Source organism: Corylus avellana, chromosome 9 (assembly GCF_965113065.1).
Source record: "Corylus avellana chromosome 9, dhCorAvel1.hap1.2, whole genome shotgun sequence".
Taxonomy (NCBI): Eukaryota; Viridiplantae; Streptophyta; class Magnoliopsida; order Fagales; family Betulaceae; genus Corylus; species Corylus avellana.
Genome location: NC_142498.1, coordinates 13,706,219 through 13,733,693, shown reverse-complemented (window position 1 = coordinate 13,733,693; position 27,475 = coordinate 13,706,219). Strand labels below are relative to the sequence as shown.

The 27,475-nt window shown below is 36.5% G+C and overlaps 2 protein-coding genes across 4 annotated transcripts; one reads left to right on the top strand and one right to left on the bottom strand.

Moving 5' to 3' along the window:
- Positions 1–1,894: 1,894 nt before the first annotated feature.
- Positions 1,895–22,942, top strand: LOC132189418 (pumilio homolog 5-like). Its single transcript, XM_088519382.1, has 6 exons — positions 1,895–1,950; positions 2,413–2,625; positions 2,707–2,817; positions 12,889–13,083; positions 21,058–21,229; positions 22,545–22,942. Exons 1-6 carry the CDS (start codon positions 1,930–1,932, stop codon positions 22,565–22,567), a joined length of 735 nt encoding a protein of 244 aa, XP_088375508.1. The 5' UTR covers positions 1,895–1,929; the 3' UTR covers positions 22,568–22,942.
- Positions 5,332–9,473, bottom strand: LOC148583830 (secretory carrier-associated membrane protein 4-like). 3 transcript variants are annotated; one of them, XR_015913068.1, is made up of 6 exons: positions 9,336–9,473; positions 7,729–7,879; positions 7,498–7,620; positions 6,412–6,460; positions 5,799–5,877; positions 5,332–5,615 (listed from the first exon to the last, which is right to left on the bottom strand). XR_015913068.1 is itself a non-coding variant. In XM_088519383.1 (5 exons), exons 2-5 carry the CDS (start codon positions 7,787–7,789, stop codon positions 5,865–5,867), a joined length of 246 nt encoding a protein of 81 aa, XP_088375509.1. In that variant the 5' UTR covers positions 7,790–7,879; positions 9,336–9,473; the 3' UTR covers positions 5,664–5,864. The 3 variants fall into 3 exon arrangements, 2 of the variants coding, with proteins under 2 accessions (XP_088375509.1, XP_088375510.1); XM_088519383.1 differs by lacking the exon at positions 5,332–5,615 and having other exon boundaries at positions 5,664–5,877; XM_088519384.1 differs by lacking the exon at positions 5,332–5,615 and having other exon boundaries at positions 5,664–5,877; positions 9,363–9,473.
- Positions 22,943–27,475: the final 4,533 nt, after the last annotated feature.

Here is a 27,475-nt window from a genome sequence, read left to right as displayed (position 1 = left end):
TTTTGGTAGTTTAAGGGGTACATTATTGCAATTGAAAGTTTAAGAGATATTATCAATTAGATGGTAGTTTAAAAGAGGTACGTTGACTTTACCCTTAAAACTAACATTTTTAAATGTTGGTGCATATATAGGCGTCACAATATATAGCTCAATGGTGGAGAACCATATACCATTACTTTGCTCACTTAATACTAATTACAAGTTTACTTGGCTATTTTAATTTCAATTTTTTTTTTTTTTTTTTTTTTGGGTTAAATACTAAATACTCTCCTGAGATTTCATTGTTTTATTTTTTCTTCTCTAAGGTTTGATTTTTATCACAGGAGGTCCATGTAGTTTTGATAATAGACCAAATTAATCTTTCTGTCAGTTGACCGTTGGTTGACTTAACGGAAATTCACATGGACCAATCAAATGTTGACACATGGCACCAACTTAAATTTTTTTTTTAATTTTTTTAAATTAAAAAAAAAAAAACGTATTTTTTTAAAATAAAAAAATTAAAAAAAAAATTGGCATCTGGCCAAATGGGGTGGCTCGGCCACCCCCAAATGACCAAGGGAGCCACCCCCAATTTTTTTTTTTAATTTTAAAAAAAAATTAAAAAAATTTAAGTAGGTGCCACGTGTCAACATTTGATTGGTTCATGTAGATTTCCGTTAAGTCAATTAACGGCCAACTGATAGATGATTAATTTGGTCTATTATCAAAACCACAGAGACCTTTTATGATAAAAATAAACTCTAGGAAGAAAAAAATAAAGTAACAAAACCTCAAGGGATATTTAGTATTTAATTTTTTTTAATTTTAATTTTTATTTTTAATGGTATGAAAATTGAAGAGGCCCCACCGTCTTGGCCGTAGCTGGAAAATTGAGGCATCTCTATACGAACTTATGATAAGAAAATTGACTTTGACTATCGTCAATGAGAATTAGATGAAGCGGTCAAGTAGGGTTGGTTTGAATGTTAAATAATAGTTCCTGCAAATTTAAGAAGGAGATGACCTTAACTTGAAATAAACAAACAAAAGAAATAAACTTGTAATCTAGGATGCATGGATAGATGGCGAAAGTCTCGTATTGTCCTTGTCATGCACCGTGGATTAGTCATCCACATGAGGACACGATGACTTAGATTAGTGAACTAGATTAGTGAACGAGATTAATTCCCGATGGATAGATAAGATGGGAAAAGTATCCACATGAGGACACCATGACTTAGATTAGTGAACGAGATTAATTCCCGATGGATAGATAAGATGGGGAAAGTCTCCTTTTTATCGTCTTGACCACGCTACACAAGATGACATACACTAGCTGACACAGTGACTTAAATTAGTGGGGCCTCAAAACTTCAAATGCATACCCACTAGCTCCAACAACTTGCATGTCAATTGTGACGTTAACTCACATGGGTGTACACAATTGTTTATCCCTCAATGTCATCACGTGTGGTGTAGTCAATATGATAATAGGAGACGTGTAGCCGTGAAGGCCTTCTATTCTCCAGGAATGGGATTGATTAATTAAGTCATCACGCCACATCGAGTCATCAATGATTAGTCTTAGTCATTCCTTGGGAATCTTACTACTAAGCAGGGAATTTAGTCTTAGAGTTTGTTTGAGATTGCGTTTGAGAAATAGAGCTTTTGGGGTAAAAGCTTCATTTTTAAATTTTTGCCAAAAGTTTTTTTTTTTTTTTTTTTTTTTTTTTTTTTAAAACTATTTTTTAGGCTTTTTAAACTATTAAAAGTGCTTTTAATTTTTTTACCAAACCAATACTTTTTCTTAAAAAGAAAGGTGACACAATTGTAATTTAAGCGTGCACGCTCTAGTATTTGAGGATGATGAAGCTTCTAGGAAACAAAAGAAAGACAATAAACGAAACGAGGGAAGAATTAAGAAGCAAGAAATTATACAATTACAACATGGTATCTGGTCAAGACAAGGTAAGATCAGCTCTGATAATCTGCCATCAAAGCCCAATATATATATAGTGTATCGTCTCCCATGCTATCATACCCAGCGCGCAGTACTTTTATTAGCATTAAATTTCTAGATATTTAATCACAATATCTTGTATATTTATCTTAATTGGGTTGGACTTTTATTTTTATAAAATCTCTCTAATTTATTTCTCTTGCTCATTTTTAATAAACTGTTATATATATAACAGTTTTAATAAACTAAATATTTATCGTCTGTTCATACATGTTACTAAACCTGAATATTGTTGAGTATGACGTTCGTATAGTTTGACGAAGTTAATCGCTTAGGACTTGATGATTCCTGATTGATTGTTCATGAGTTTGTTGCCTATGTGATGTCATGGCCATCCTGTCAGTCTCGTGACCTCTTTTCCTCCTTTCAATGTTAGAGAAGATATTGACTTTGATTCTATACTGTTGCAGGCACTTGACATTATTGAGCTTGAACAAAAAGCACAGCTTGTTCGAGAGCTGGATGGACATGTTATGAGATGTGTTCGTGATCAAAACGGGAATCATGTAATACAAAAGTGCATTGAGAGTGTTCCAACAGAGAGAATTGAGTTTATCATATCTGCTTTTCGCGGTCAAGTTGCGACGCTTTCTATGCATCCTTATGGTTGCCGTGTCATACAGGTAATGTTAAACCTGAGTGGTAGAAGCACTTCCTCTGGTCTGCATAACACTAAGAAGCTGTTCCGTGATGGTTTTTTGTAGAGAGTTCTAGAGCATTGTACAGATGAGCTGCGATGTCAGTTTATAGTGGATGAAATATTGGAGTCTGTTTGTGCTCTTGCTCAGGACCAGTATGGCAACTATGTCACCCAGGTTGGTTTCTTTTGTTTGGGCTATGACACTTGTAAAGTTTTTGCTCTGCCTTGCTCCTCATCTCTCTCCCTCTCTCTCCTGTTGTCAAGTAAACTGCTTTTTATGAATTTGTATGGGTAGTGGAGATCAAGTCTAGTTCTTGGAGGTGATGTTGTGCTTATGTAGTTAGCATAGTGCTCAATTGCCATAGAGTGAAACAACGTGGATGGAACTTGCCCTTAAAATACAAGGATGGGCATGAAAATTAAATGTTGTGTACGGTTTTAGGTTGCTTTTAAAGATTCTGAGCTCTTGGTCTTTTAGACTAAACTTTCTCCGTTGGTTGATATAATCCTCTTTGGGTGGGATGTGAAAATTCTAAAAACGACTCCAAATGACACCTATTCAAATGTCTAGGCGATTCACAAATATTAAGCAGAATAAGATCTGACCTAACAATTAATAATCAACCAAATTCAAATATGTAATGAAAAACAAGAACACAGATATTTGGTTACGAAGAGGAAACCATTTAGAGAACTCTCTAAATGTAAAACCTCTCCGGGGCAGCCAAACCCAGGAAATCAATCCACTATAAGAAGAATAAGGAATACAAGAAGAATTACAAAACCTTTGCAATCTACTCTTCCTTGTACACGACAAGCGACCCACTTGACTTCTACCGCAGTAGCCCTTTCCAGAACATCTGGCACAATTCTTCTATACGATTTCCTTTCACCGGAACTCCGATTGGCTTCACGTATTTAATCCCTTCTCAAATAAGCTAGAACAATATCTCTCTCTAAGCTCTCTGATTTTGCTCTCCAAAATACGTACTTGTAAATGTAGCAAAATCGTGTTTAAATAGAAAATAACCCTAATAAGTCACCCAGGTCCGGACCCTGCAGATCTGAGGTCCGGACATGCCTCATAAAATGCACTTTCGGGAACTGGAGTCCGGACCCGGGGAATTGAGGTTCGGACCCTGCTTGAAAAATCAAGTTTCTGGAAATGGGGTCCGGACCCAGCTTCTGGAGGTCCGGACCCGGACTGTCCAGTCTTCATCAACAACTCCAATCGATGGGCGTTTGTGGTCCGATTGAGCTGAAATTTTGCAGGGACGTTCATAACACATGAATCTACATTATGAACGGTGGAGATTGGATTCTGAGCATTCTATATCAGTGTTTGAGCCGTGAACAGTAGCATCTGCATTTTGGAACTGAATTAAGCCAACACAATAACTAACAGGATGCCCTTTGAGTATAAATACTATATATGGAAAATTCGTGGTCATTACACATTACCAGAAAAAAGGGGAAAAAAATTGTTGGTTTTTGGTCCTGTCATACGTTTGAAGAATAAAATCAATTTTACTTGTGTATTGATTTTTTTTTTTTTTTTTTTTTTCAAAAAAGAGAAAAATGTGGATGTATATTTGTATATGTTTATTTATGCATGTATGTACACCTGTTCAGGTATGACTGAATGAATTTAAACATGTATACATGATGACCAAGCAGCACATTTGTTCTCGATAGAGAGCTAGAGAGTTCTGTTGCCCTTTGCTGATAACGAACTGAGAAAATTCAAAATTGGGAAATAGGAATAATGCTTGATATTAAATGCACATAAATATTATATTTGTGAAGCAGAAAAATACATGGATTCTGGATGTGGAAAGTATACCATACTGTCAATTTGAACTCGAATTAGTTCTCAAGTATATATGCCTGTAGGTATGTTCTGTATCATTGATATTCTTGTATTTGTTCAGTTATTCCTTATATTATGTATATGCAGTGAAAAATGCTTCTTGCCCTTTGACTTTCTGGGATGTACTTTGCTTTTTGAATTGTGTACCCGAAATTCTTTTCCTCACTTTCTTCTAGTGTATTTACTGTGTTAGTTGTTGCACTACAAAAATTATGGTCATTAGCGGCGACCCAAAGTTGCCGCTAATGAGCAAAAAGTTGCCGCTATTTACAAATACCGGCGACACGCGGCTGCTATTTGGTGGTTGGTAGTAAGTCGACGGTAAAACTAAATACCGGCGACTTTCAAAGTTGCCGCTATTGTCAAGGTAATAGCGGCGACTTAAAGTCGCCGCTAATACATTTTTTTTTTGCCGGAAAAAATGATTCAAAATGGTTCCATGGTTGCCGCTATTATATATCATTAGCGGCGACCACCAAGTTGCCGCTAATTGTATGTCATTAGCGGCGACTTTAAGTTGCCGCTAATGATATAAGAAAATTTAAAAAAAAAAATTAAAAAAAAAGTCAATAGCGGCAACTTGGAGTTGCCGCTATTCCTCTGTCATTAGCGGCAACATCTAGTTGCCGCTATTTATCTCATTAGCGGCGAATTAAAAAAATAGAAACTCAATAGCGGCGACTATAGAGTCGCCGCTATTTATTAAAAAAAATTAAAAAAAAAAAAAAAAAAAAAAAAAAAAAAAAACAAAAACAAAAAAGAAAGAAGCATCCATATATATATAGTTGGGATGGCACATGCAATGCACGTGCTTCATTCCCTATATTATGTATCACTATAATTGTTACCATTATAATTTTAATAATATACATATATTATCCTATAAATAGATTTAATGTCTAGATTATTGAACAAGTATACATAAAATTTTCTGAAAAGTAAGACTATAAAAATCACAATTTCATATTCTCAGCAATCAAACAGATCGTAAAACCCAAAAATTCACACTATTACAAGACAGTCATTAAAGTTTGTAATTTCTTAGCAACCAAAAAGCCGTCGGATCCAGTCTTTTCGTTTGAAAACAACACAAAGAACTATACCTGCACAAACAGCACTACAAGAGCATCAGATATTTGCCGCAGGCTACGATGAATGGTTTTTAAGGAATATTATAGCCAAGCAAAAACACAACTGGTGCCTAACATGGGAATTTCGGATCTAGACAACATTTAGAGAAAAATTAGCAGTATGGCAAGCAAAAATGGGAGGCAGCATAAAAATACAAAATACTGCAGCCTTTGAGCATGAACTAAGTAGAAGCGACTCCAAGCAAAACAAGCCAAAGCCAACTAAGTAGAATATCTGCAGTAAAACCAACCGACACATTAGGTAAAACCCCAACACCAAATCCAATAACTTGCATGAATATAAAACATTAATATGTTGCATTTGTTATTCCCCAAACTATGAATTTTGGCCTTCACTGTTCAAGGCCATAAGACAGTAAATTTGCTTTTAAAAGTAAGAGGTGTTAGAAAGCTAGCATTATGAGTAAAAAGGCAAATAACCCTTACCATCTTTATTATGACATCTTCTAGGTACATGGGTCTGTTTTCCCACTAAGCACTCTACGCATTCATTTTTTGTAATGTTGAATCATTTACATCAATGAGATTTAAAAAAGAAAAATAAAAGCACTATTTTCCTTTTGCAGCACATTCTACACCATTACATATCTCCTATTAGACAGCTTTACACTATGAAGAACATAAGAAGTAGAATAAATCAACCTAAAATTCATTGATAACTACCCCCACCAACTGCACGAACATCCCATGACTCTGCAGTTTCATATCAAAAGTGAAAGTAATAAGAGCCATTAACGGAACAACGTACCCCAACCAATACATGGTCATTAAAGACATCGATTGCTGCAAGGATTCCCCTAAATTAGAAAAAGAAGAAAAATTTATATGAATTAACTATAAACGTATGGAAGTGCAAAGACAAAAAACAACGAAAAAACTAAGTACAAAGGAATTATAAGAAACCTAGAGGGAAGTGCAAAGATACTTTTGGAAAAAAATGGCGGAACAAATTAAAGATTTTTTTCCTGGCAAGTAATCAACGAATAAGTGACAAAAGAGTACACTACCTAAGTACAAAGGAATTATAAGAAAGAAAAAGAAATAAACAGAAAGCAAGACAACAGATGCAAAACAGGAAAAAAAAAAAACATATTATCCAAAATTAAATTGAGAAATAAGGGAGGTGTTGGCTGGATTTTCCAGCAAGACACACTCCAAGGGCGGTAGATTAAACAAGGGAAACACAAGAGAATAAGAAGATCAACTTGCTGCAGAAATTCTGCAGAAAATGAGCAAAAGGCAAGAGAAAAAAACAGGGGAAAAAACAGGGAAAGGAAGAACAATTTTCTGCAAGGGACTTGGCTCTTTCTTCTATTTTTCTTCTTCTTCTTACGTTACAAATTTCTGAAGCTACACAATACAAAAGACAAGAGAAACCTTTGACAAAAGTAAGTTCTAGAACCACACGTGGCTTCACAACAAACACACATTTTCACCTACTACAAACTAGAGTTTAATAAACACAACCAAAGATAAAAGTTGAAAAGTCAAAGCACATTAGTTTGTAACAGGGGGCAAAAAACCATTAAACTATATTGGCTGCAAAGAGGGAAAGGAGAAAGAAGAGAAAAACGGCCAAGCAAAGGGAAGGGAAGAGAGGGGGGAGGAGAAGTGTTTCTCCTTTGCATTGTGGTTATAGAGAAGAAAGTAGAAGAGAAAAGGAAAGGAAATTATTTTCCTTTGTTTGGTTCCTAGACACAGGAAAAAAAAAGAAAAGGAGAATCACTACTCCATAACAAGCTGCGCGTAATGTAATATTAGCAAGATGAGAAGATTTCAAGAACTTACAGCAGAAAAATAATGTAAATAGACTGAAATATATGACCTCCCTTACCTAACCAACTTGCAAAAGCCAAATACTGTAGTCTTTGAGCATGAACTGGTATTTCATTAGCTATATCATGATGAATAATTGGGAAAAATGGAGGCCAATTTTTATCATCATCAGGGACGCCAGCTGATATACAAAATTGAAAGCAGAATTACCAATTTAGAGAACAGCAAGACAGGTAAAAAGAAAATGCATAATTTTTTACTGTAAAAGTTGTAGGTTGCGGCATCATACATCTAGAAACAGCATCTTCTCTCCGCTTTATATCCTGTAGACAGCAAGTTAAAAAGCACATTGAAACCACATTACTGGGAATATGTGATTCTCAAAAGTGCCGCATTGGTTCTTTCCTTGAATCCTCTGGAGGCTTTAAGTCAATAAATGGCTGCAAGCATTTGAAATCCACTAAAGTCAGAAATAATTAATATGTGAAATGGTACATCATATTGTAAAATCACCAATTAGCATAAAAACACAGCAACAAAATTTCTTCAGTTGAAAAAAGATGGTTTTGCCAGTAAAAATTTTCTGATGTCAAAAAGTTGCATTGTTTCCAAAAGTAATATCAAGCTATGACAGCATGATTATAACAAGTCAGATATACAAAACCTCTCTACCATAGCAGCACTTTTTCTCTAATCTGCACATCAGGTTGGACATTATGACCAATCAAGTACAGCAGTAAACATAATCCTGCTCAATGGGGAAAAGGATCAAATGGAGATATCAAGAAATCAAATGGGACTTAACCAACCCACACTAGCCATATAGACATCACACCATGCAAGTGTACTGGCCGGTTGGCTCCAACATTATCTATCTCAGTAGTTAATGGTTGGTCATATTTGGTCCACTCTAAGCTATGAAAAAAGGCATTCTCCCTTTTAGCATCTGTCTAATCTCCTTGTGCTTCCTAATCCTATTAATGAAGACTCTACAACAATGATTCCAAACAAGTGTCTTTTTACATTTCATAAACCTATGATCGTTCTGTTCAACAAAATTGTAATGAACTAATCAAAATTCTTTAAAGTTCTCATAGGAACATTCTGGCATATTTGCGTAAAATTTCATCATTCTAAAGCTATAAAATGCAAAGTGGTCTCCCCAAATGTCCATCATGTCTCACCTAGTCCCTTCACCACCCTTCTGTTGAAAAACATGGCATGAGTAATGGTATGTCTATTGGATATCCAAAGCAATGGAAAATATCTCTGAAGAACAGAACAATCCAAACCCAGCAACCCCACCTCACTCAACCCTTATAGACAATAACTCAAAGATTTTACCTCTCCAAATTAGGAGATCCGGGTTAAAAAGAGTTCCAAGATCATTTTTTGTAAGGTTTAAAAGGACGTATCAAGACAATATAATTAAGACCATACACGATTTCCCCTTTATAAACCCAAAAAGAACTCCAAATCAAGGACCTTTAAGACCAGTTCAAAAGTAGTAAGTATCAAAGCAAAACCACAAGATATCCATAACCAATTAGATATTCCAATTCCGCACCCTGAAGTCTCCGAGTATTCTATAAAAAAAGCTAGCTAAAGTCAACATATGGACAGAATCACCTTGGAAACATGCAAGGAGACCAATAAGTACCTTGGGTAAGTTATTATCTACTCAATTGTTAAAAAGAAACTATTTACATTGATCACTACAAATGAACATGCCTAAATTATGAAACATAACACCTAACAAACGAGTGAAAATAGTAATATATAAATGCACAACTGAAATAGGAGGACATCATTTCTAAACAACTGAAATCGTCTTGTGTTTGTTTGATTTCTTAGAAACCAAACAAACACAAGACGCAAACTTTTTCACACTCTTACCTCTCTATTTTTACGAACTCCACTCACAAAGCTCACTCGAAAACCAGAGCTCCAAACGCAGCGTTTTCAGGCTTGAAAGCCATCGGATCCATCATGGGAGGGAGGGAGAGCAGCGGGAGAGAGATCGAGAGTGAGAGTGATGAGGGAGGAGAGTGAGAGGGGTGTTAGGGATTTTGGTGTTTTGAATGTTTGGGGAAAAAAGACGCGGTTTATGAAATTTTTTGTCCGAAAATTTCAGAAACCCCGCCACTGGATGGCGCTTTATTTTTCGCACTGCCTCAAATAGCGGCGACCCCAGAGTCGCCGCTATTGAGGGTAATTTTTTTTAAAAAATATATATATATTATACTTACAATTTTTTAATTTTTATTTATATTTATTTTCTCTTGTAATTTGTTTTTTTATTATTATAATATTAACTAATAATTTCCATTTAATAAATCTTTATGATAAAGATCATTAAGTTGATATTTATCTTATAATTAATTATAAGATCAATACAAAATTCAAAGATAATATAAGATTAATATAACTAATGCACTAAGATAATATAAAAAGCTTATAGTTCAATTGAATATTCGATTGAACTTTCAATTGTATCCAGTTTGATCAATCAATTGATCTTATCATGATCAATATAACTAATTTACTAGGATCAATTGGATGTTTGATCGATCAATTGATTCTATTACGATCAATCATACTAATTCACTATGATCGATTGGATTTTCGATGAGATGTTTGATCTTATCACGATCAATCGAACTAACTCACTAGGCTCGATTGGATGTTTGATCGATCGAATTTTCGATTCAACATTTGATTGATCATTTGATCCTATTACAATCAATCGAACTAATTCATTAGGATCGATCGGATGTTTGATCGATCATTTGATCCTATCACGATCAATCAAACTAATTCATTAAGATCGATCTCAATCGAACTAATTCATTAGGATCGATCGGATGTTTGATCGATCATTTGATCCTATCACGATCAATCAAACTAATTCATTAAGATCGATCTCAATCGAACTAATTCATTAGGATCGATCGAATGTTTAATTGATCACTTGATCCTATCACGATCAATCAAATTAATTCAGTAGGATTGATCGGATGTTTGATCAATCATTTGATCCTATCACGATCAATCAAATTAATTCAGTAGGATCCATCGGATCAAGTGATCAATCATTTGATCCTATCTCGATCAATCGAACTAATTCACTAGGATCGATCGGATGTTTATCTATCATGATCAATTGAACTAATTCATTAGGATCGATCGGATGTTTAATCGATCATTTAATCCTATCACGTTCAATCGAACTAATTTATTAAGATCGATCTCAATCAAACTAATTCATTAGGATCGATAGAATCTTTGATCGATCACTTGATCCTATCACGATCAATCAAATTAATTCAGTAGGATCGATCGAATGTTTTATCGATCATTTGATCCTATCACGATCAATCGAATTAATTCAGTAGGATCCATCGGATGTTCGATCGATCATTGATCCTATCTCGATCAATCAAACTAATTCACTAGGATCGATCGGATGTTTAATCTATCATGATCAATCAAACTAATTCATTAGGATCGATCGGATGTTTGATCCTATCACGTTCAATCGAACTAATTCATTAGGATTGATCGGATGTTTGATCGAACATTTGATCCTATCACAATCAATCAAACAAATTCACTAGGATCGATTGGATTTTTGATCGAATATTTGATCCTATCACGATCAATCAAACATTTAAATAGGAATAAGACATAGAAAACTTCAATAATATTATAAAAAAAAAATTAATTTTTCTAAGTGTTTTAATTTAATAGGAAAATTTGTTTTATTTAAAAGAAAAAAAAAATATTTATTTATTTTATATAAAATAAGAATAGAAAAATAGAAAAAATTCACCAACAATTAATATAAAAGAAATAATGACATATTATCGAAGGTGAATTTTTGAGAAATAATTTTTTTCCTATTATATATGTAGGGTAAATAGCATCACCCCAATATTTATTTTTTTTTAATTTTTTTTTTTTCAAGGGTCAATAGCGGCAACTATATGTTGCCGCTATTAAGTGCCTAATAGCGGCAACTTTTTAAAGTCGCCGCTATTGGGGGGTCAATAGCGGCAACATATAGTTGCCGCTAATAAGGCCAATTGTTTATTATTTTTTTAGCTCAAGTCCATTAGCGGCAACGTTTAAAGTTGTTGCTATTAGGCACTTAATAGCGGCAACTTTTACAGTTGCCGCTATTGGGGGGTTAATAGCGGCAACCATACGTTGCCGCTAATAAGGCTTTTTTTTTTTTTTTTTTTTTTTGCCTCCATTAGCGGCAACTTTAAAAGTTGCCGCTAATAAGGCCTATTGTTTATTATTTTTTTTTATCTCAAGTCCATTAGCGGCGACTTTTAAAGTTGCCGCTATTAGGCACTTAATAGCGGCAACTTTTACAGTTGCCGCTATTGGGGGGTTAATAGCGGCAACTAGACGTTGCCGCTAATAAGGCTTTTTTTTTTTTTGCTCAAGTCCAGTAGCGGCAACTTTTAAAGTTGCCGCTATTAAGCGCCTAATAGCGGCAACTTTTTAAAGTTGCCGCTATTGGGGGTCAATAGCGGCAACATATAGTTGCCGCTAATAAGGCCTATTGTTTATTATTTTTTTAGCTCAAGTCCATTAGCGGCAACTTTAAAAGTTGCCGCTATTAGGCACTTAATAGCGGCAACTTTTACAGTTGCCGCTAATAAGGCCTCTTTTTTTTTTTTTTTTTTTTTTTTTGTTGCTCAGGTCCATTAGCGGCAACTTTTAAAGTTGCCGCTATTAAGTGCCTAATAGCGGCAACTTTTTAAAGTTGCCGCTATTGGGGGGTCAATAGCGGCAACATATAGTTGCCGCTAATAAGGCCTATTGTTTATTATTTTTTTAGCTCAAGTCTATTAGCGGCAACTTTTAAAGTTGCCGCTATTAGGCACTTAATAGCGGCAACTTTTAAAGTGGCCGCTATTGGGGGGCTAATAGCGGCAACTATATGTTGCCGCTGTTAAGGCCTATTGTTTATTATTTTTTTAGCTCAGGTTCATTAGCGGCAACTTCGAAAGTTGCCGCTATTGACCCATAAATAGCGGCAACTTTTGGAAGTCGCCGCTGTTAAGCTCATAATAGCGGCAATTGGCCGATGCCGCTAATTGTGTTTAAATAGCGGCAACGTTTGTTGCCGCTATTGTATACCTAATAGCGGCAATATTAGGATGTCGCCGCTAATGAGTAGTAAATAGCGGCAACAATTGTTGCCGCTATTGATGTTGTTGCTGAATATCAAATATAATGGTATTTAGCGTCCGCTAGTAGCGGCGACTTCAATGTCGCCGCTAATGAGAGGCGATTAGCGGCAACTTTTAAAAGTTGCCGCTAATGACCCCTCATTAGCGGCAACTTTTGGGTCGCCGCTAATAATTTGGTTGCTAATGACCAAATTTCTTGTAGTGTTGGATGGTAATGCAATGCTTGTGTTGATTTATATTAGCATGTATTGGAGAGAGGAAAGCCTCAGGAAAGGCGCCAGATTATAAGCAAGTTGTCAGGACATATTGTACATCTGAGCCAGCATAAATTTGCTTCAAACGTTGTTGAGAAATGTTTGGAGTATGGTGGTGCCACTGAACGAGAGCTGTTAATTGGGGAGATTTTTGGGCATACGGAAGGAACTGATAATTTATTGGTAAGTTAAGTTAGAGCATGGGTTATATATGCTTATTATTCATTAGAATACTCGCCTGCCCTAACAAAGAAAAATAAATAAAGAAACGGCTTATATAGTTATTCTCTTGGGGTTATTCTAAATAATTTTTTATTTTTGAAGTGTCTGGAAAATTTTTGAGTTCATAAGCATACAATTTGTTCTTATTCTAGTTGCTATTGATTATGTTTCTTGCAGGTACACATTTCTTATACATTCTAGTGAGGTGTTTATTTGTTTATATGTGCATAGGGGGTGGCCATTGGTGTTGGTCATCTTGAGCTGGTTTTTTTGTAGAGGCCAAAACCTTTGAGCTCTCGGTAACAGAAGGGGGGGTCTCTTCTACATTTGGTTGAAAGGAACCAAGGGGTTTCCTGTGTGTTGTTGTTGGGTATGGTGAGTGTTGGTGAAAGACAATCCAGATTCTTCAGTAGCTCCCGTGGTTTGAGTCAGGGAGATCCTTTGTCTCTGTTGCTGTTTGTCATCGTCATGGGGGCTACAAGTAAAATGCTTTTAGCCACTGTTAATGGGGGAGGGGTTCTTTCAGGCTTTTCTATGGGGTCTAGGAACTTTGGTGTGATTGATATTAGGGCTGGGTATCGGTCGGTTCGGACCGGTTAATGAGCTTATCGGTTAACCAAATCCTAACCGATTATTGACCGATAAGAAGTGTTAACCGAAAATTATTGGTTATATCGGTAATCGGTTAACTGATCAGTTAAATTGGTTTGAACTTTTGTGGGCTTTTTATTGGGTTTTTATAGGTTGCTAATTGGGCAAAAAATTAATTGTTTTGGAGGCCCAAATACGTTTTGTTGGGCTAAAGCCTAAAATAGCTTATTAAAAATTAGTTATTTTAGAGTATATTTTTGGCTAAAATAGCTCATTAAAGCTTTTTTATTTTTTATTTTTTATTTTTTATTTTTATATTGATCCACTACTATAATAAATATAAAATTCTAAAAAATTAAAAATTAAAATAGCTTACCGGTCATATCGGTTTTTCGATAAAAATTTTTTAACCGACCAATAAGCTTATCGGTATAAAATTTTTAACCGATTACCGACCGATAACTATCGGTTACTGTTAATATCGGTTCGGTTAAAGTCGGTAATCTGTCAGTAATCGGTAATCGGTTAATCTGCCAACCCCTAATTAATATATCACATCTCCTGTTTGTAGATGATACCTTGATTTTCTGTGGGGCTAATCTATTCCACCTCCGCTATATGCGTGCCATATTTTTATGCTTTGAAGTGCTCTATGGTTTGAGAATTAACCTGTCCAAGTCCAAATTAGTTCCTATGTGCAATGTCAATAATGTTGATAGTTTGGCAGGTTTTCTGGGATGCAGGGTGAAAAACGCTATGCCGACTTCAAAAACTTGTTTATCACAATTTATGCGGAATTAATATTATGAAGCAATAAACAATTCAATCACCCAAAATATATAAAGCAATAAAAAGGCAGACACAGATATTTTGGTTACGAAGAGGAAACCTTTTAGAAAACGTTCTAAAAGTAAAACCTCTCCGGGGCAGCCAAACCCAGGAAATCACTATCAAAAGATTATCTAGAGATTACAGACACTAGGAACACTTACAACCCTTTGCAAGACCTTGACTCTGTAAGATCGACAAGCCTACAACTCGTCTCCGCGCTCACAATCTTCTTCAACGTGATTCTCCTTTACCGGACCCTTCCGATAGACTTCTCAACCGTAGATTTATCAAAGGAATAATTAAAACTCTAAGAGATTCACTTTAACGCTCACCACATATGATCTCTCTTAGCACAGCCTCCGACGAACTCTCTGGAGGTGAAAATTCGTGCCTCTCTCTTCTATATTGATGTATATATACCCCCGACAAAACCCTAGACCTAACCCACTTAAAATCATGTTTTTGGGCCTAAAACTTACGGGGTGTCCGGACATGTTAATGGGCGGTCCGGACACGGCTTCGCGGAGCAAGATTTTAGTTTCTGGAAATGAGGTCCGGACCCGGGGAAGGCATGTCCGGACATGGGTGAAACAGCATTCTGGAAATGCTGTCCAGTCTTGATCAACAACCCCGATCGATGTGCGTTTGTGGTCCGATTGAGCTGAAATTTTGCAGGGACGTTCATAACACATGAATCTACATTATGAACGGTGGAGATTGGATTCTGAGCATCCTATATCAGTGTTTGAGCTCGTGAACAGTAACCTCTGCATTTTGGAACTGAATTAAGCCAACACAAGAACTAACAAACTCCCCCTTTGGCAATTCAGTGACAAAACCAAAATGTCGAGCCAATCCCATCATCTCCCCATATTTACTCCCCCTTTTTGTCACAGAATGACAAAAGGTTTTCATGTTTCCTGAAACACTTCACAAAATACATCAAGGCATATGTGGAACAAGAAGACATAAATAAAACTCATGATAAAAAAATGACGTAGAATGCGTGATTATAAATAAACATCAGCAAAACTTCCCCTCAATGTATGACTCAATTAACAACAGGAAACTGGAAATGCAAAGCATGTTTCTCCCCCTTAAAAGTTAAATGAACACACATGATAACACATCAATGACTCATGTATTGCACAATGAATATCCAAACATGCTCCAAATATGCAAAATATACATGAGACTAGAAATGGCTAGAAACTCATATTGCTTAACCCAAGCCAAAAAAATGTTCCATTCAACCTATGCTTGTGTGGTGTGTGGGTAAGCCATCCAAAGAGAAAAATTTTCAATTTACAAAATGAGGAGAAAGTTTCACCACCATGAGGTTTTGACAAATATATCAAACCAAAAGTCAAACCTTATCATACTAGGGCCTAGACACTCTCATCCTATACATTTCTCTTTGTAAAATATTTTGCACAAGTTTGACACAGTGAAATAAATTCCTTTTGGAATATGATCTTTTGATTTTATTTGTTTCACTATTTTGTTTATTTTTCTCTTTGAGAAAGTGTCCTTAAACTTTTGGTGCTTATCACAAAAGAGAAAGCAGGAATTTTTAAGCCCAAGGTTCAACTAGCATATGGTCAATTTGAAAAATATGACTAGTCAAAAACCTCATATGGTTACCTAACAGACCTCACAAATAAAGTGAAACAAAACCTCAATTTAAGCTTAAATGTGCACAAAAGATAAAGCATAGGAAAAATGTACCACATAAGTTCAGGCTTTAGGTAACCACAAAAACAAGTCCATTGACACAAATTTTCATCTCATGCATATTAAGAACATTCCAAGACGTAAGGAATTAAATCCATAAAAAGCAACATGAGAAATTAATGGACTATCTAGGTGCATAAGACAAAAGAAAGAAAAGGAAACAATCAAAGTAACATATTTTTGTCTTTTTGAAATTTTTCACAAAAGAAATGCACACAAAAAAAAAAACAAATGCAAAACAAAACAACATGCTTGAATTGAGATTACAACAGGTAAGACATGAATGTCCTTTAGCATTAAACTTTCATCACATCTTATAGGTCCCACTACAAAATAATGATTTGGTTTAATAACTACTTCTAGGTCTTCACAAGACATTACACATTCCTGAACATTTGATTAGCAAATAGACAAAAATCTTGGTGGTCCGCACACAACATCTCATCTATAAGCTTTTCAAAGATCATGATATATGAATTTCTTGAAAAATCCTTTATGAATATGCCTCAAAACATGAATCTCAAAACAATCATGTATATACTCTTCATACAGAAAGTGTAACAACAAAAACAATGCAGTGCATAAACAATAAAGCAAAAACAAAAAAAATGCAAAAAAAAAAAAAATAACACGCTCTAGGATATTCAAAAATAAGCAAAACAATCAATCCTAGGCATGTTATTGACTCACCCAACTTTAGGTGAGATCACTACCACTCCCCCTCAATGGGTGAATGGTATAATCCTTCCTAACCCAAACCTTCTTGAATGAAGGTGTAGAGACGTGAACATTTTCAAACTTGTCTACTCTAGACACACCTCCCATCATCATTACCAAACCCTCATAATCTTTCCTAGAAACAGAATTTTTATTTTTATGCACATGAGGTTTCAATTTAAAACAGTTGGGTCGAATGTGACCAACTTTTCCACAATGATGACAAGTAGGGATAAACCTTTTAGGAGGTAGATTCCTAGGAGGATGGACGACTCTATATTTGGGGTAAGATACACAAGGTTCAATATGAATTTTCTTAATTTTCTTACCTTGTGAGGTCGAGGTAGTTGCTGTTTTTCTTTTAACCAAAAAGTCTTCTACTTTTTCTGATTTAACAAATATTATCTCGGAAGTAGAATCATTGTTAGAAGACAAAGCAACATGACAATCAAAACTTAACTCAGATTTATCACAATCAGAATTCTGAGTATGTAACATATTCTTAAGGGAATTGCTATAGAATTTTTCCAATTGAGTTTCTGACTCTTTTAATTTACTCTCTAACAAATCAACTTTAGAACCTAAAACAGATTTTTCAGATTTTAAAGAATCAATTAAAGCATGTGATTCAGACAATTTAGTAACAATAGATTGATTCACATGTTTAAGATCTTGAAACTCCCCCAAACAATTTGTGTATTGATGTCTCAAAAGAGTGAATTTTTCCAACAAATTGTTGAAGGAGTTTATAAGATCATATTCCCCTTGAGAAGTATTCATAGCAAACAGGAGTCAACAGATCTCACTCAAGAATTTAATCCAAACAGAGTGAACCCGCTCTGATACCAATTGAAAAACGCTATGCCGACTTCAAAAACTTGTTTATCACAATTTATGCGGAATTAATATTATGAAGCAATAAACAATTCAATCACCCAAAATATATAAAGCAATAAAAAGGCAGACACAGATATTTTGGTTACGAAGAGGAAACCTTTTAGAAAACGTTCTAAAAGTAAAACCTCTCCGGGGCAGCCAAACCCAGGAAATCACTATCAAAAGATTATCTAGAGATTACAGACACTAGGAACACTTACAACCCTTTGCAAGACCTTGACTCTGTAAGATCGACAAGCCTACAACTCGTCTCCGCGCTCACAATCTTCTTCAACGTGATTCTCCTTTACCGGACCCTTCCGATAGACTTCTCAACCGTAGATTTATCAAAGGAATAATTAAAACTCTAAGAGATTCACTTTAACGCTCACCACATATGATCTCTCTTAGCACAGCCTCCGACGAACTCTCTGGAGGTGAAAATTCGTGCCTCTCTCTTCTATATTGATGTATATATACCCCCGACAAAACCCTAGACCTAACCCACTTAAAATCATGTTTTTGGGCCTAAAACTTACGGGGTGTCCGGACATGTTAATGGGCGGTCCGGACACGGCTTCGCGGAGCAAGATTTTAGTTTCTGGAAATGAGGTCCGGACCCGGGGAAGGCATGTCCGGACATGGGTGAAACAGCATTCTGGAAATGCTGTCCAGTCTTGATCAACAACCCCGATCGATGTGCGTTTGTGGTCCGATTGAGCTGAAATTTTGCAGGGACGTTCATAACACATGAATCTACATTATGAACGGTGGAGATTGGATTCTGAGCATCCTATATCAGTGTTTGAGCTCGTGAACAGTAACCTCTGCATTTTGGAACTGAATTAAGCCAACACAAGAACTAACACAGGGTTTGCCTTTGAAGTATCTTGTTATTTTGTTGGGAGCCTTTTTTAAGGCCAAATCCATTTGTAATGTTGTTATTTAGAAGATTGAATGTCGTTTGGCTGGTTGGAAGAGGATGTACTTGTCTAAGGGTGGTATGATTACATTGATCAAGAGCACCCTTTACAATTTGCCTACGTACTTCATGTTTCTTTTCCCTCTTGCTATGGGTGTTGCCAATCGCATAGAGAAGTTTCATTGGAATTTTTTTATGGGGTGGGCTAAGTGAAGCATTCAAATTTCACTTGGTGAGCTGGTTCAAGGATTGTTCTTTGATTTTCGAGGAAGGTTTAGGGTCCGAAACTTGCTTTTGTTCAACCGTGCTCGTTTGGGGAAGTGGCTATAGCATTATATGCTTGAGAGAGAGGCTTTGTGGAGAATCGTAGTGGAGTTTAAATATGGCAGCTTGTGGGATGAGTGGCGTTCTAATGAGGTTTATGGGTTTTATGGGGTGGGCTTGTGGACAAATATGAGGGGTTGAGGGGGGATTTTTGGGAAATGACTCGAAGATTAGATTCTGGCATGATTTGTGATGTGGGGATCATGTCTTCAATGAAGCTTTTTCCGGATTTGTGTAGTATTGCTCGCATTAAGTATGCTTGTGTGGCAGATCATTTGGAGATTTCTAGTGGCTCCCATCAATGGAACGTAAGCTTACTAGAGCGGCTCATGATTGGGTGGCAAACATGATGTTAATTTTTAAGTTTTTTAGAACGTAAGCTTTGTTTTTTAATATTTTGTATTTTTTTAGATCAGGGCATGAGTGGCGAAGACAAGCTTTGCTGGCCCCTCCAAGAGAGGTTTGTCTGATGTTATATTGTTCTATAACGTCCTTGCCCCTCATGATGGTTCTCCCTTTTGTTTGAAGAGTATTTAGCGGAGTAAGGTTCCCTTAAGAGCAACGTTGTTTGCTTAGTTGGCCGCTCTAGGGAAGATCCTTACCTTGGATGATTTTAGGAAGCGTCATGTCTTGGTGGTCAATTGGTGTTGTATGTTTAAGAGGAATAGAGAGATTGTAGATCCTTTACTTCTTCATTGTGAGGTCACTAGTGCCTTATAGAGTGTTATTTTTCAGCCGTTTTGGTTGTCTTGAGTTATGCCTAGACGAGTGGTAGACATTTTTGCTTGTTGGAGAGAGTTATATGGCAGTCCTCAGAGTGTAGCAGTGTAGAAGATGGTGCCATCTTGCCGTTTTGAAGACTGCCAGAGGACAGTAGTGGATCTAAAGTCTTTCTTCTTCAATACTCGTTACCTCTTGACAGCTGCTTTAGAGTTTCCTAATGTGTTTGATTTTCATGCTTATCTTTTTTTCCCTTCTAGTTAGGTGTCTCTTTTGTAGATTTCTTGTACACTGTGGATTGCGCCTTACTTTTAATGAAGTTCGAGTACTTACCAAAAAATAAAAAAAGTGCTTTACTACTCTCTAGACAGGATATGAAGATGAAATTAAGTTTAGATGTCTGTGTTTGTGTCATACCATGATACTTTTGGTACATCTGCAAGTATGTTTTTAAGTTTTACTCTTTGTCAATTTCCTTTCAAGGTAAAATTGAAATGGAATGAGTATGGTATAATCATAGTTCTGGAGATCTTCCCCTCCTTAAAGACGTCTAGGTAGGAAACAAACTAATACTTATCTCCACAAGCCAAATGGCATTTAAATACTGCTGCACACTCCTCAGAAGATTCTGTATTGTGAGCTTGATAAAGACAGAAACTTCAAAGCTTTGGTCTGTCTTTAACGGCGGTGATGATAAGAGGTATTCCTGGGAAGTCTGTCATTAGATGAATCATATATTAGAATATAAAAGGTGTTACAATTCATTGTTTACTATTCATCATACAACTTTATGAGAAGTACGACATTTTTTTCTCTCTGCAATTAATTTACCAACTGAACTTAGAGGTCATTCAAGTGCAGAACTGGATGTTTGATTCTTCCTCTTATGTTCCCTGAAGAAGCGATCATTTGGAATTAAGCTTTTAAACTTTTGTGCTTTTTTTATTGAATAATTTACCCAGATTGCCCCAGCACTAAATGAGAGTCCTATTAGACATTTATGTTTTGGCGCCAAAATTTAGTTTACCACATATCTCTTGAGGTTTCTATACATGTTCAATAATAAATTATAGTACTGTACTGGATGATAATCCTGCCTCTCTTGTCAATGCTGCAAATCTTTGTTGCATAATCTGCATAAGGGTTGTTAATTAGGAGTTTAGTAGTTAAAGTTTGTATTCTGCTTGCTTAATTTACCATATTCAACTTCTTTCTTGTAGACAATGATGAAGGACCAATTTGCAAATTACGTGGTCCAGAAGATTCTTGACATATGTTCTGATAATCAGCGAGCAATATTGCTTAGTTGTGTAAGAGTTCATGCGCATGCTTTGAAGAAATACACTTACGGGAAACACATTGTGGCTCGATTCGAGCAGCAATTTGGAGAAGGTGCGTACATATAGATAAAAGAAACTGCAATGCATTTCTTTTGTGGTGGTGAGTCTTTTGATACTCAAACCATTATGTTCGTCTGCCCACTAGCCAAATACTCAAACCTTTTGGGTGTATCATCTTAACTGTCATTTACTTCCGAGCATGTTGATTTCCCCTCAGATGGTTAACTTAATTTTGGGTTTGGTTTCTTAAGCACCGCCATCTCCTTTTAGCTCACTATTTTCACTTTGGATAGGAGAAAGCTTCTAAAACACTTTAGGCATAGGGGAATAGCAGTCACGGAAGACTACTAAAACAGTACTTGCTGATGATTATAGATGGGTGATTATGCATGGTAATCACTCAGTGTTGGAGAAACAATGAAATCATGAACTAATCTGAGTGATCTTGAGTGGAGTGTCTTATACTGAAAGGTATTTTGCTCTGAATAAATTTGTCGTTTTATAGAGTTTCATGAACACTTGGTGGGAACCATTTGGAAATTTGAGAGGAAATTTGTGTCCTCGTGATGGGGAATTCTTCTCTTTTACAAATGGAACTTCATTGTACATAAATAACACGCCTTTTATTTTAGTGACAAACTTTTGTTGGGAGAATGGGTGATTGGTCGAGTTATACATGAACAAGAAGTGCTTGTTTTGACCCCCAGGGATATGAGCAAAATGCACCTGTGAGCCCTTTATCTGATGAGCTTTCTTGATGCAATTAAAATCAATGAGCGAAAACAAAAACAAGAAAAGGTAAATGAGCAGCGGCTAATGGCCATTAGCCAAAAAAAGGGTCTGGAAAAGAGAGACTAAAGAATTAGAGTTTTCATACATCTTTTATTTTTTTGGTAGTTTTTGTTTATTTTCTTTTTAATTATTTTTGAGGACCTCTGGTAATCTGAGTTAAAAGTCTAGGATTTGGTTGGTTTTACGGGCAGTTTTACTATGAAGGCCTATATTTCTTTGTTATGGGTGGTGAACTGAATGCAGTTAATAAAATTCAGGAGTTAGTTGAGTTTGAGCCAAGAAATTTGCTTGGGGAGTTTACTCGAAGATTACATTTATCTGTGGACTCTGGTTGTTCAGTTTTGGTGGGAATAAAGTTTCAAAATTTGATAATTTTATTTGTTTTCCTTTTCATTCCTTCTTTCTTCAAAAATGAGCCTCATGGGGTGAGATTACCTTTCCGGAGACTGCTGAAAATCATATCTGCAAGTCTTTTTGGTTTATTTGAGCATTGTTTCAGGGGCAGATCACTTTCTCAGGAGTTTCATCTCACATTGCTTTTTTATTTTTTATTTTTTATTTCTTTCCTCATGCAGAAAATCCTACATCTGGAACCTGATAAAAAAACAGGGGGAATCATCCATGCCTCTTGTTGGTGTTGCTGTGGCCTGTCTGGTTCTTGCATCAGTGAAAAGAAAGGAATATCATGAGATAAGTACATGCTTCTCAAGAAGGCCGCCCCCTCTGCTTTCAATTATGAAATTTGGTAGCTTCCATCCAGGGAAGTTTTAACAAGTTCAATCATTAGTAGAATGGTTGATGCTGTAAAGTAAACTATATATAAATATGTATGTATATTTCAAACAGTATGTTTTTATATGGTTACTGTAGGGTGATTGGTTTGCAAGGGTAATTATTTGGAAGGAGAACCTTCCTAAGCTGTAAAATTCTTTACTGGATTTATCTTGCATTGTGTGTATGGTTTCCAAAATAACTTAATTGTGTAGTTCTTTTTCTAAAAAAAAAAAATTAAAAAAAAAAATTGCTCCTGACCGGGCTTTTTCTCCTGCCCGCAAGCCTTTGATCTTCCTTTCCATCTCTTTGCGTGCATTCACATGGCTTTGAGCAATTGAGCCTTGAGGTTAGCCATCTGACCAACTGCATCATCGCAAATACAGATTACAGAGTTGTAGTTTTCTTTCCAAAACAGACTTGGATTGAATTTGGTCAACATGGTCTTCATTTTGGCAATCACCAGCAGACTGCTGCAACAAAAAATGAAACAGAATCATTTTTTAAAAATTAAATAAAATGAAAAGCGTCTAACTGGGTAACCTAGTGATGTTAATCAAGCAGCTTGGTGAGCATGCTACCTTGAGCAGCGTCAAGTACCTATTGAATACCGCTTATTCACCGAAAAACTTAAAGTTTATACATTTGGATCCAATTATGTTATATTAGTCACTCAAATTTGTGACATTTTTCAATGAGACAATTTTTTATATATTCATACGTGGATATTCAACAATCTCATCTCCACATGAGTTTATCACCGCATTACTGTTGAGGAAAATCAAGCATAAACAATAAGCAGAAAAATCCTGTGATTTTGAAGTGTGTATAAACATCATCTTTAAAGTGATAATTTCCCCCAAAAAAAAGATTTTGTTGTCGGGTTGCAAACAATTCACCTCCAAGATACAACAAAACCACTAACTGCAGACAACAATTCTGAAGTTTGTTTTTCAGAGTTTTCTATACAAAATCGTGTATTAGACTAAGAGGGATGAGAAAATAAAGTTAGGAAATTCGTAGAGTAAAAAGCTCTATTTATAGATTCTGGAGAGTAGTTACAAAACGGTCAAGTAAAATGAATTTCGTAACTTACAATTGTCAATAGATAAGCGGTTAGTCTAATGGTTTGAAGTACCTCTTCCAATTAGAGTTACAATGGTTTGAGTCCCCATGGCTGCTACTCAGTAGATTAATTCTTTTTAATAACTGCCTACTCAAGATTGGGTCACATGCTAGGCATGTGTTTAGGGCCGCGCACGCCCAAGCCTAGCTCTTTTAAAATGTAAAATATTTAATGTAATAGAGGGGGATTCGAACCTTTCACCTAAGAGCTAATTAGAAGAGCCTTTAACATTAAGCCACTTACCCATATCTTTACTATTTTTTTTTTTTTTTTTTTTTGGTAATAACAACTTCATTCAACAACAAACAGAGTTACACATATCTTTAATATTACAATCTACAAACACGTAACACATCATCAATTCAAGAAAAAATACAAAAAATTAAAGTGAGAACAAAACATCAAATCATATATGAGAGCAGCCAAAGGGGAGGAGTTGGGCCACGAGAGCAGGCACAAGGAGAGGAGCTTGGGTGGCTGGCAAGCAACCCCCAGCCACGGGGTGGCCGGCGCAGCCACCCCAGGCCATATAGGGTGGCCTGCGCGGCCACCCCTAGGCCACGCCATGGGGTGCCTGGGGTGGCCACGCGCCACCCCCACAGGGCCGAAGAACACAGAGGTGGAAGTGGGCGGCAGCATTAGGCAGAGGTGGGCAGCAGGTCAATGTGGGATGAATAATATGGTGTTTTATTCTCATTTTGAGTTTGTGTGCTAAGCTGAGGTGTCAGCTTGTAAGTGGTGGGTAAAAAATAAGGGTTTTTTGCCTTGACCGAATTGAAGTTATTCCCTAATATAACATGATGGAAATTGAAATATCAGTCAATCCAAAAGCTTAGTAATGTGTTTGGGCTTAAATTATACGTTTTTAACCACTTATGAAAATTTTCTAATGTGAGACCCAATCTTAATATTGGAGCACATCCTTATCCACAACTCACAAGTCATTCAAAGCCTTAGCATAACTGAAAGTTCTATCTTTCTCAATTTGAATTCAAATAGTACAGATTAGATAATTGTCAATTTTACTTTTAAATATTGTAATCCTATGATTTATCATCTATATATGAAACACAACCCAATGGAAATACTCGGGCTGTTTTTACAGATATTACGTAACATTATATGATATCAGAGCTCTTATTGACATATGTCTGATCTCGTGACTCTTTTTCCTATCCGCTTCTTCTTCCACCATTTCCAATGGCCTCTCTTCTTCTTCCATCATCTCCGATGGCCTCTCTGCAGCCCATACCACCTTACACCCCCGTCTAGATCCTATTTCTCAGGAGGACCTTTATTCTCATTTGCTCATGTTTGAGCAACGACTTGAAAGGAATAATCCAATTCCAGATCTGACAAACTCATCTGTCAATGTTGCTCAATGTCATATCACCTCACACGGCAAGGCTCAACGCCAATTCTCTTTCTCCAATGGTCCTTTTAGTGGACGTGGCCATGGCAGGGGACGTGGTTGTGGTCCTTCCTCTTCACGTGTTGGCTCTTCCAATAGACCCACGTGCCAATTATGTCTCCGAATTGGTCATACTACTGCCAAGTGCTACCACAGGTTTGACCATGCCTACTTGGTGCCTTCGCCCCCTGCAGCCTTTCTCACTGTCAATCAGTCTTTTTCGGATATGAACTGGTACCTTGACATGGCTTCTACATATCACCTGACCAATGACCTCACCAACCTAAATATCACAGCAGTTGAATACATAGGCAATGAACAGATTTGTGTTGGAAATGGTCAAGGTTTGGATATTCTCACACCAGTTTAGCTTCCTTACCTTCTGCACACAAACACTTTACTCTAAAATCTTTGTTCCATGTTCCTGCCATTCAGAAAAACTTAATCTCAATAAATCAATTCACTTGTGATAATAATGTTTTCATTGAGTTTCATCCATTTGATTTTCGTGTTAAGGATCTACGCACCTGGCGTATGCTACTCAAAGGCCCAAGTAGAGGTGATCTTTACATCTGTCCATCTCCTTCAACTACGTCTCGTTTTTAGTCTCCTTCAGCGTGTCTTGGTGAGCTTGTCTCTGTTGATTCTTGGCATCGTCGACTTGGCCATCCTGCTCTTCGAACTATCCGCAATGTTCTGTCCAAACATTGCCTTCCAGCTTTATCAAATAAGTCTTCACAAGTGTGTCTCGCTTGTCAGCAAGGCAAAATACATCGTTTACATTTTGGATTATCACCCATAGTTTCTATTGCTCCATTAAGCTTGTTATTTCTTGATGTATGGAGTCCTGCTCCAATTCTTTCAAAGAATAGTAAACGCTATTATTTATGCATCGATGATTTTAGTCGTTACTCTTGGCTTTTTCCATTAACTTCTAAAGTTGATGTATTTTCCACATTTGTCAAATTTCAAAATTTAGTTGAAAAATATTTTAATATCCCCATTAAATTAGTTCAAAGCGATGGAGGAGGAGGAGGAGAATTTATTCCCCTACAACGTTATTTTAGTTCTATAGGTATCAACTATAGGTAAACATGTCCTCACACCCATCATCAAAATGGGAGTGTGGAATGCAAACATTGCCATATTGTTGATACTAGCTTAGCTCATCTATCTCACTCCAAAGTCCCATTTCAATTTTGGGATGAAACCTTTGACACATCAACTTTTCTCATTAATCGTTTGCCTTCATCCATTAATAAACAAAAATCACAATTTGAATTATTATTTGGTGAGATTCTTGATTATAATTTTCTCAAGACCTTTGGTTGTGTGTATTTTCCCTACTTAAGACCATATAACACAAACAAATTTTCATTTTAATCCAAATCAAGTGTGTTCTTGGGATATAGCAAACCGCACACTAGTTACAAATGACTTGATATTCTCATTGGAAAAATCTATCTTGCCAGGCATGTTATCTTCAACGAGTTAGTTTTTCCATTTCAAAATTTTTCATCTTTATCTCCACCCAAACCGGTCCCATGCTCACCCACAATTCCCTCTTCACTCCCACGGGTATTCCCTTTGCACAATGGGTCTTCACGAGTCTCTCTCTTGCACAACAAATCTCCACATACACGGGTCTCTCTGTTGTACATCACACGGTCACCTCCTTTGCCCAAGAGCTTTTCACGTTAAAGGGTGTCCTCTTTGCACAACAATTCCTTCTCTCCAAAGTCTCTTTCACTCCAAGATTCCTCTCCATTATATAAGCCTATCTTGTCTCCATTATCTAAGCCTCTAAAAGGTCCCTTTCAATTCAAGATTCCTCTCCTTTGCATAGCAGGTCTCTCATGCACCAGCCCATATCTCCAAGAACCGTGTCTCATCCTGCTTCTTCTTTCCATAGTCCACGCGTGAATGTCTCCTCTGTTACGTCCCAATCCAAAATCACTCCTAACACAACTGATTCACTGCCTGCTGCCTCCAATCCTGAACCACCTGGCACCCATGACTTCTCCAATGCTACCGAAAATGACACCCAAGCTGCCACACCCTTGCTCCCTCTCCCATTGGCTGCATCCATGACTTCCCTACTTGTGATACCTCCCACAACTCCCCCTAGAACTCATAGCATGGTCACTCGTTCTCAAAACAATATCCATCAACCAAAAATTCCAATAGATGGTACCATT

Excerpts from the sequence above, each read along its gene's own strand:
- LOC132189418 (XM_088519382.1), top strand. The coding sequence starts at position 1,930 with ATGGTATCTGGTCAAGACAAG. Across the intron at positions 1,951-2,412 it reads TGGTATCTGGTCAAGACAAG|GCACTTGACATTATTGAGCT; the intron begins GTAAGATCAGCT and ends ATACTGTTGCAG. Across the intron at positions 21,230-22,544 it reads CGAGCAGCAATTTGGAGAAG|AAAATCCTACATCTGGAACC; the intron begins GTGCGTACATAT and ends TTCCTCATGCAG.
- LOC148583830 (XM_088519383.1), bottom strand. The coding sequence starts at position 7,789 with ATGTGCTTTTTAACTTGCTGTCTACAGGATATAAAGCGGAGAGAAGAT. Across the intron at positions 7,621-7,728 it reads AGAAGATGCTGTTTCTAGAT|CTGGCGTCCCTGATGATGAT; the intron begins GTATGATGCCGC and ends TTTGTATATCAG. Across the intron at positions 6,461-7,497 it reads GGCTTTTGCAAGTTGGTTAG|GGGAATCCTTGCAGCAATCG; the intron begins GTAAGGGAGGTC and ends TTTCTAATTTAG.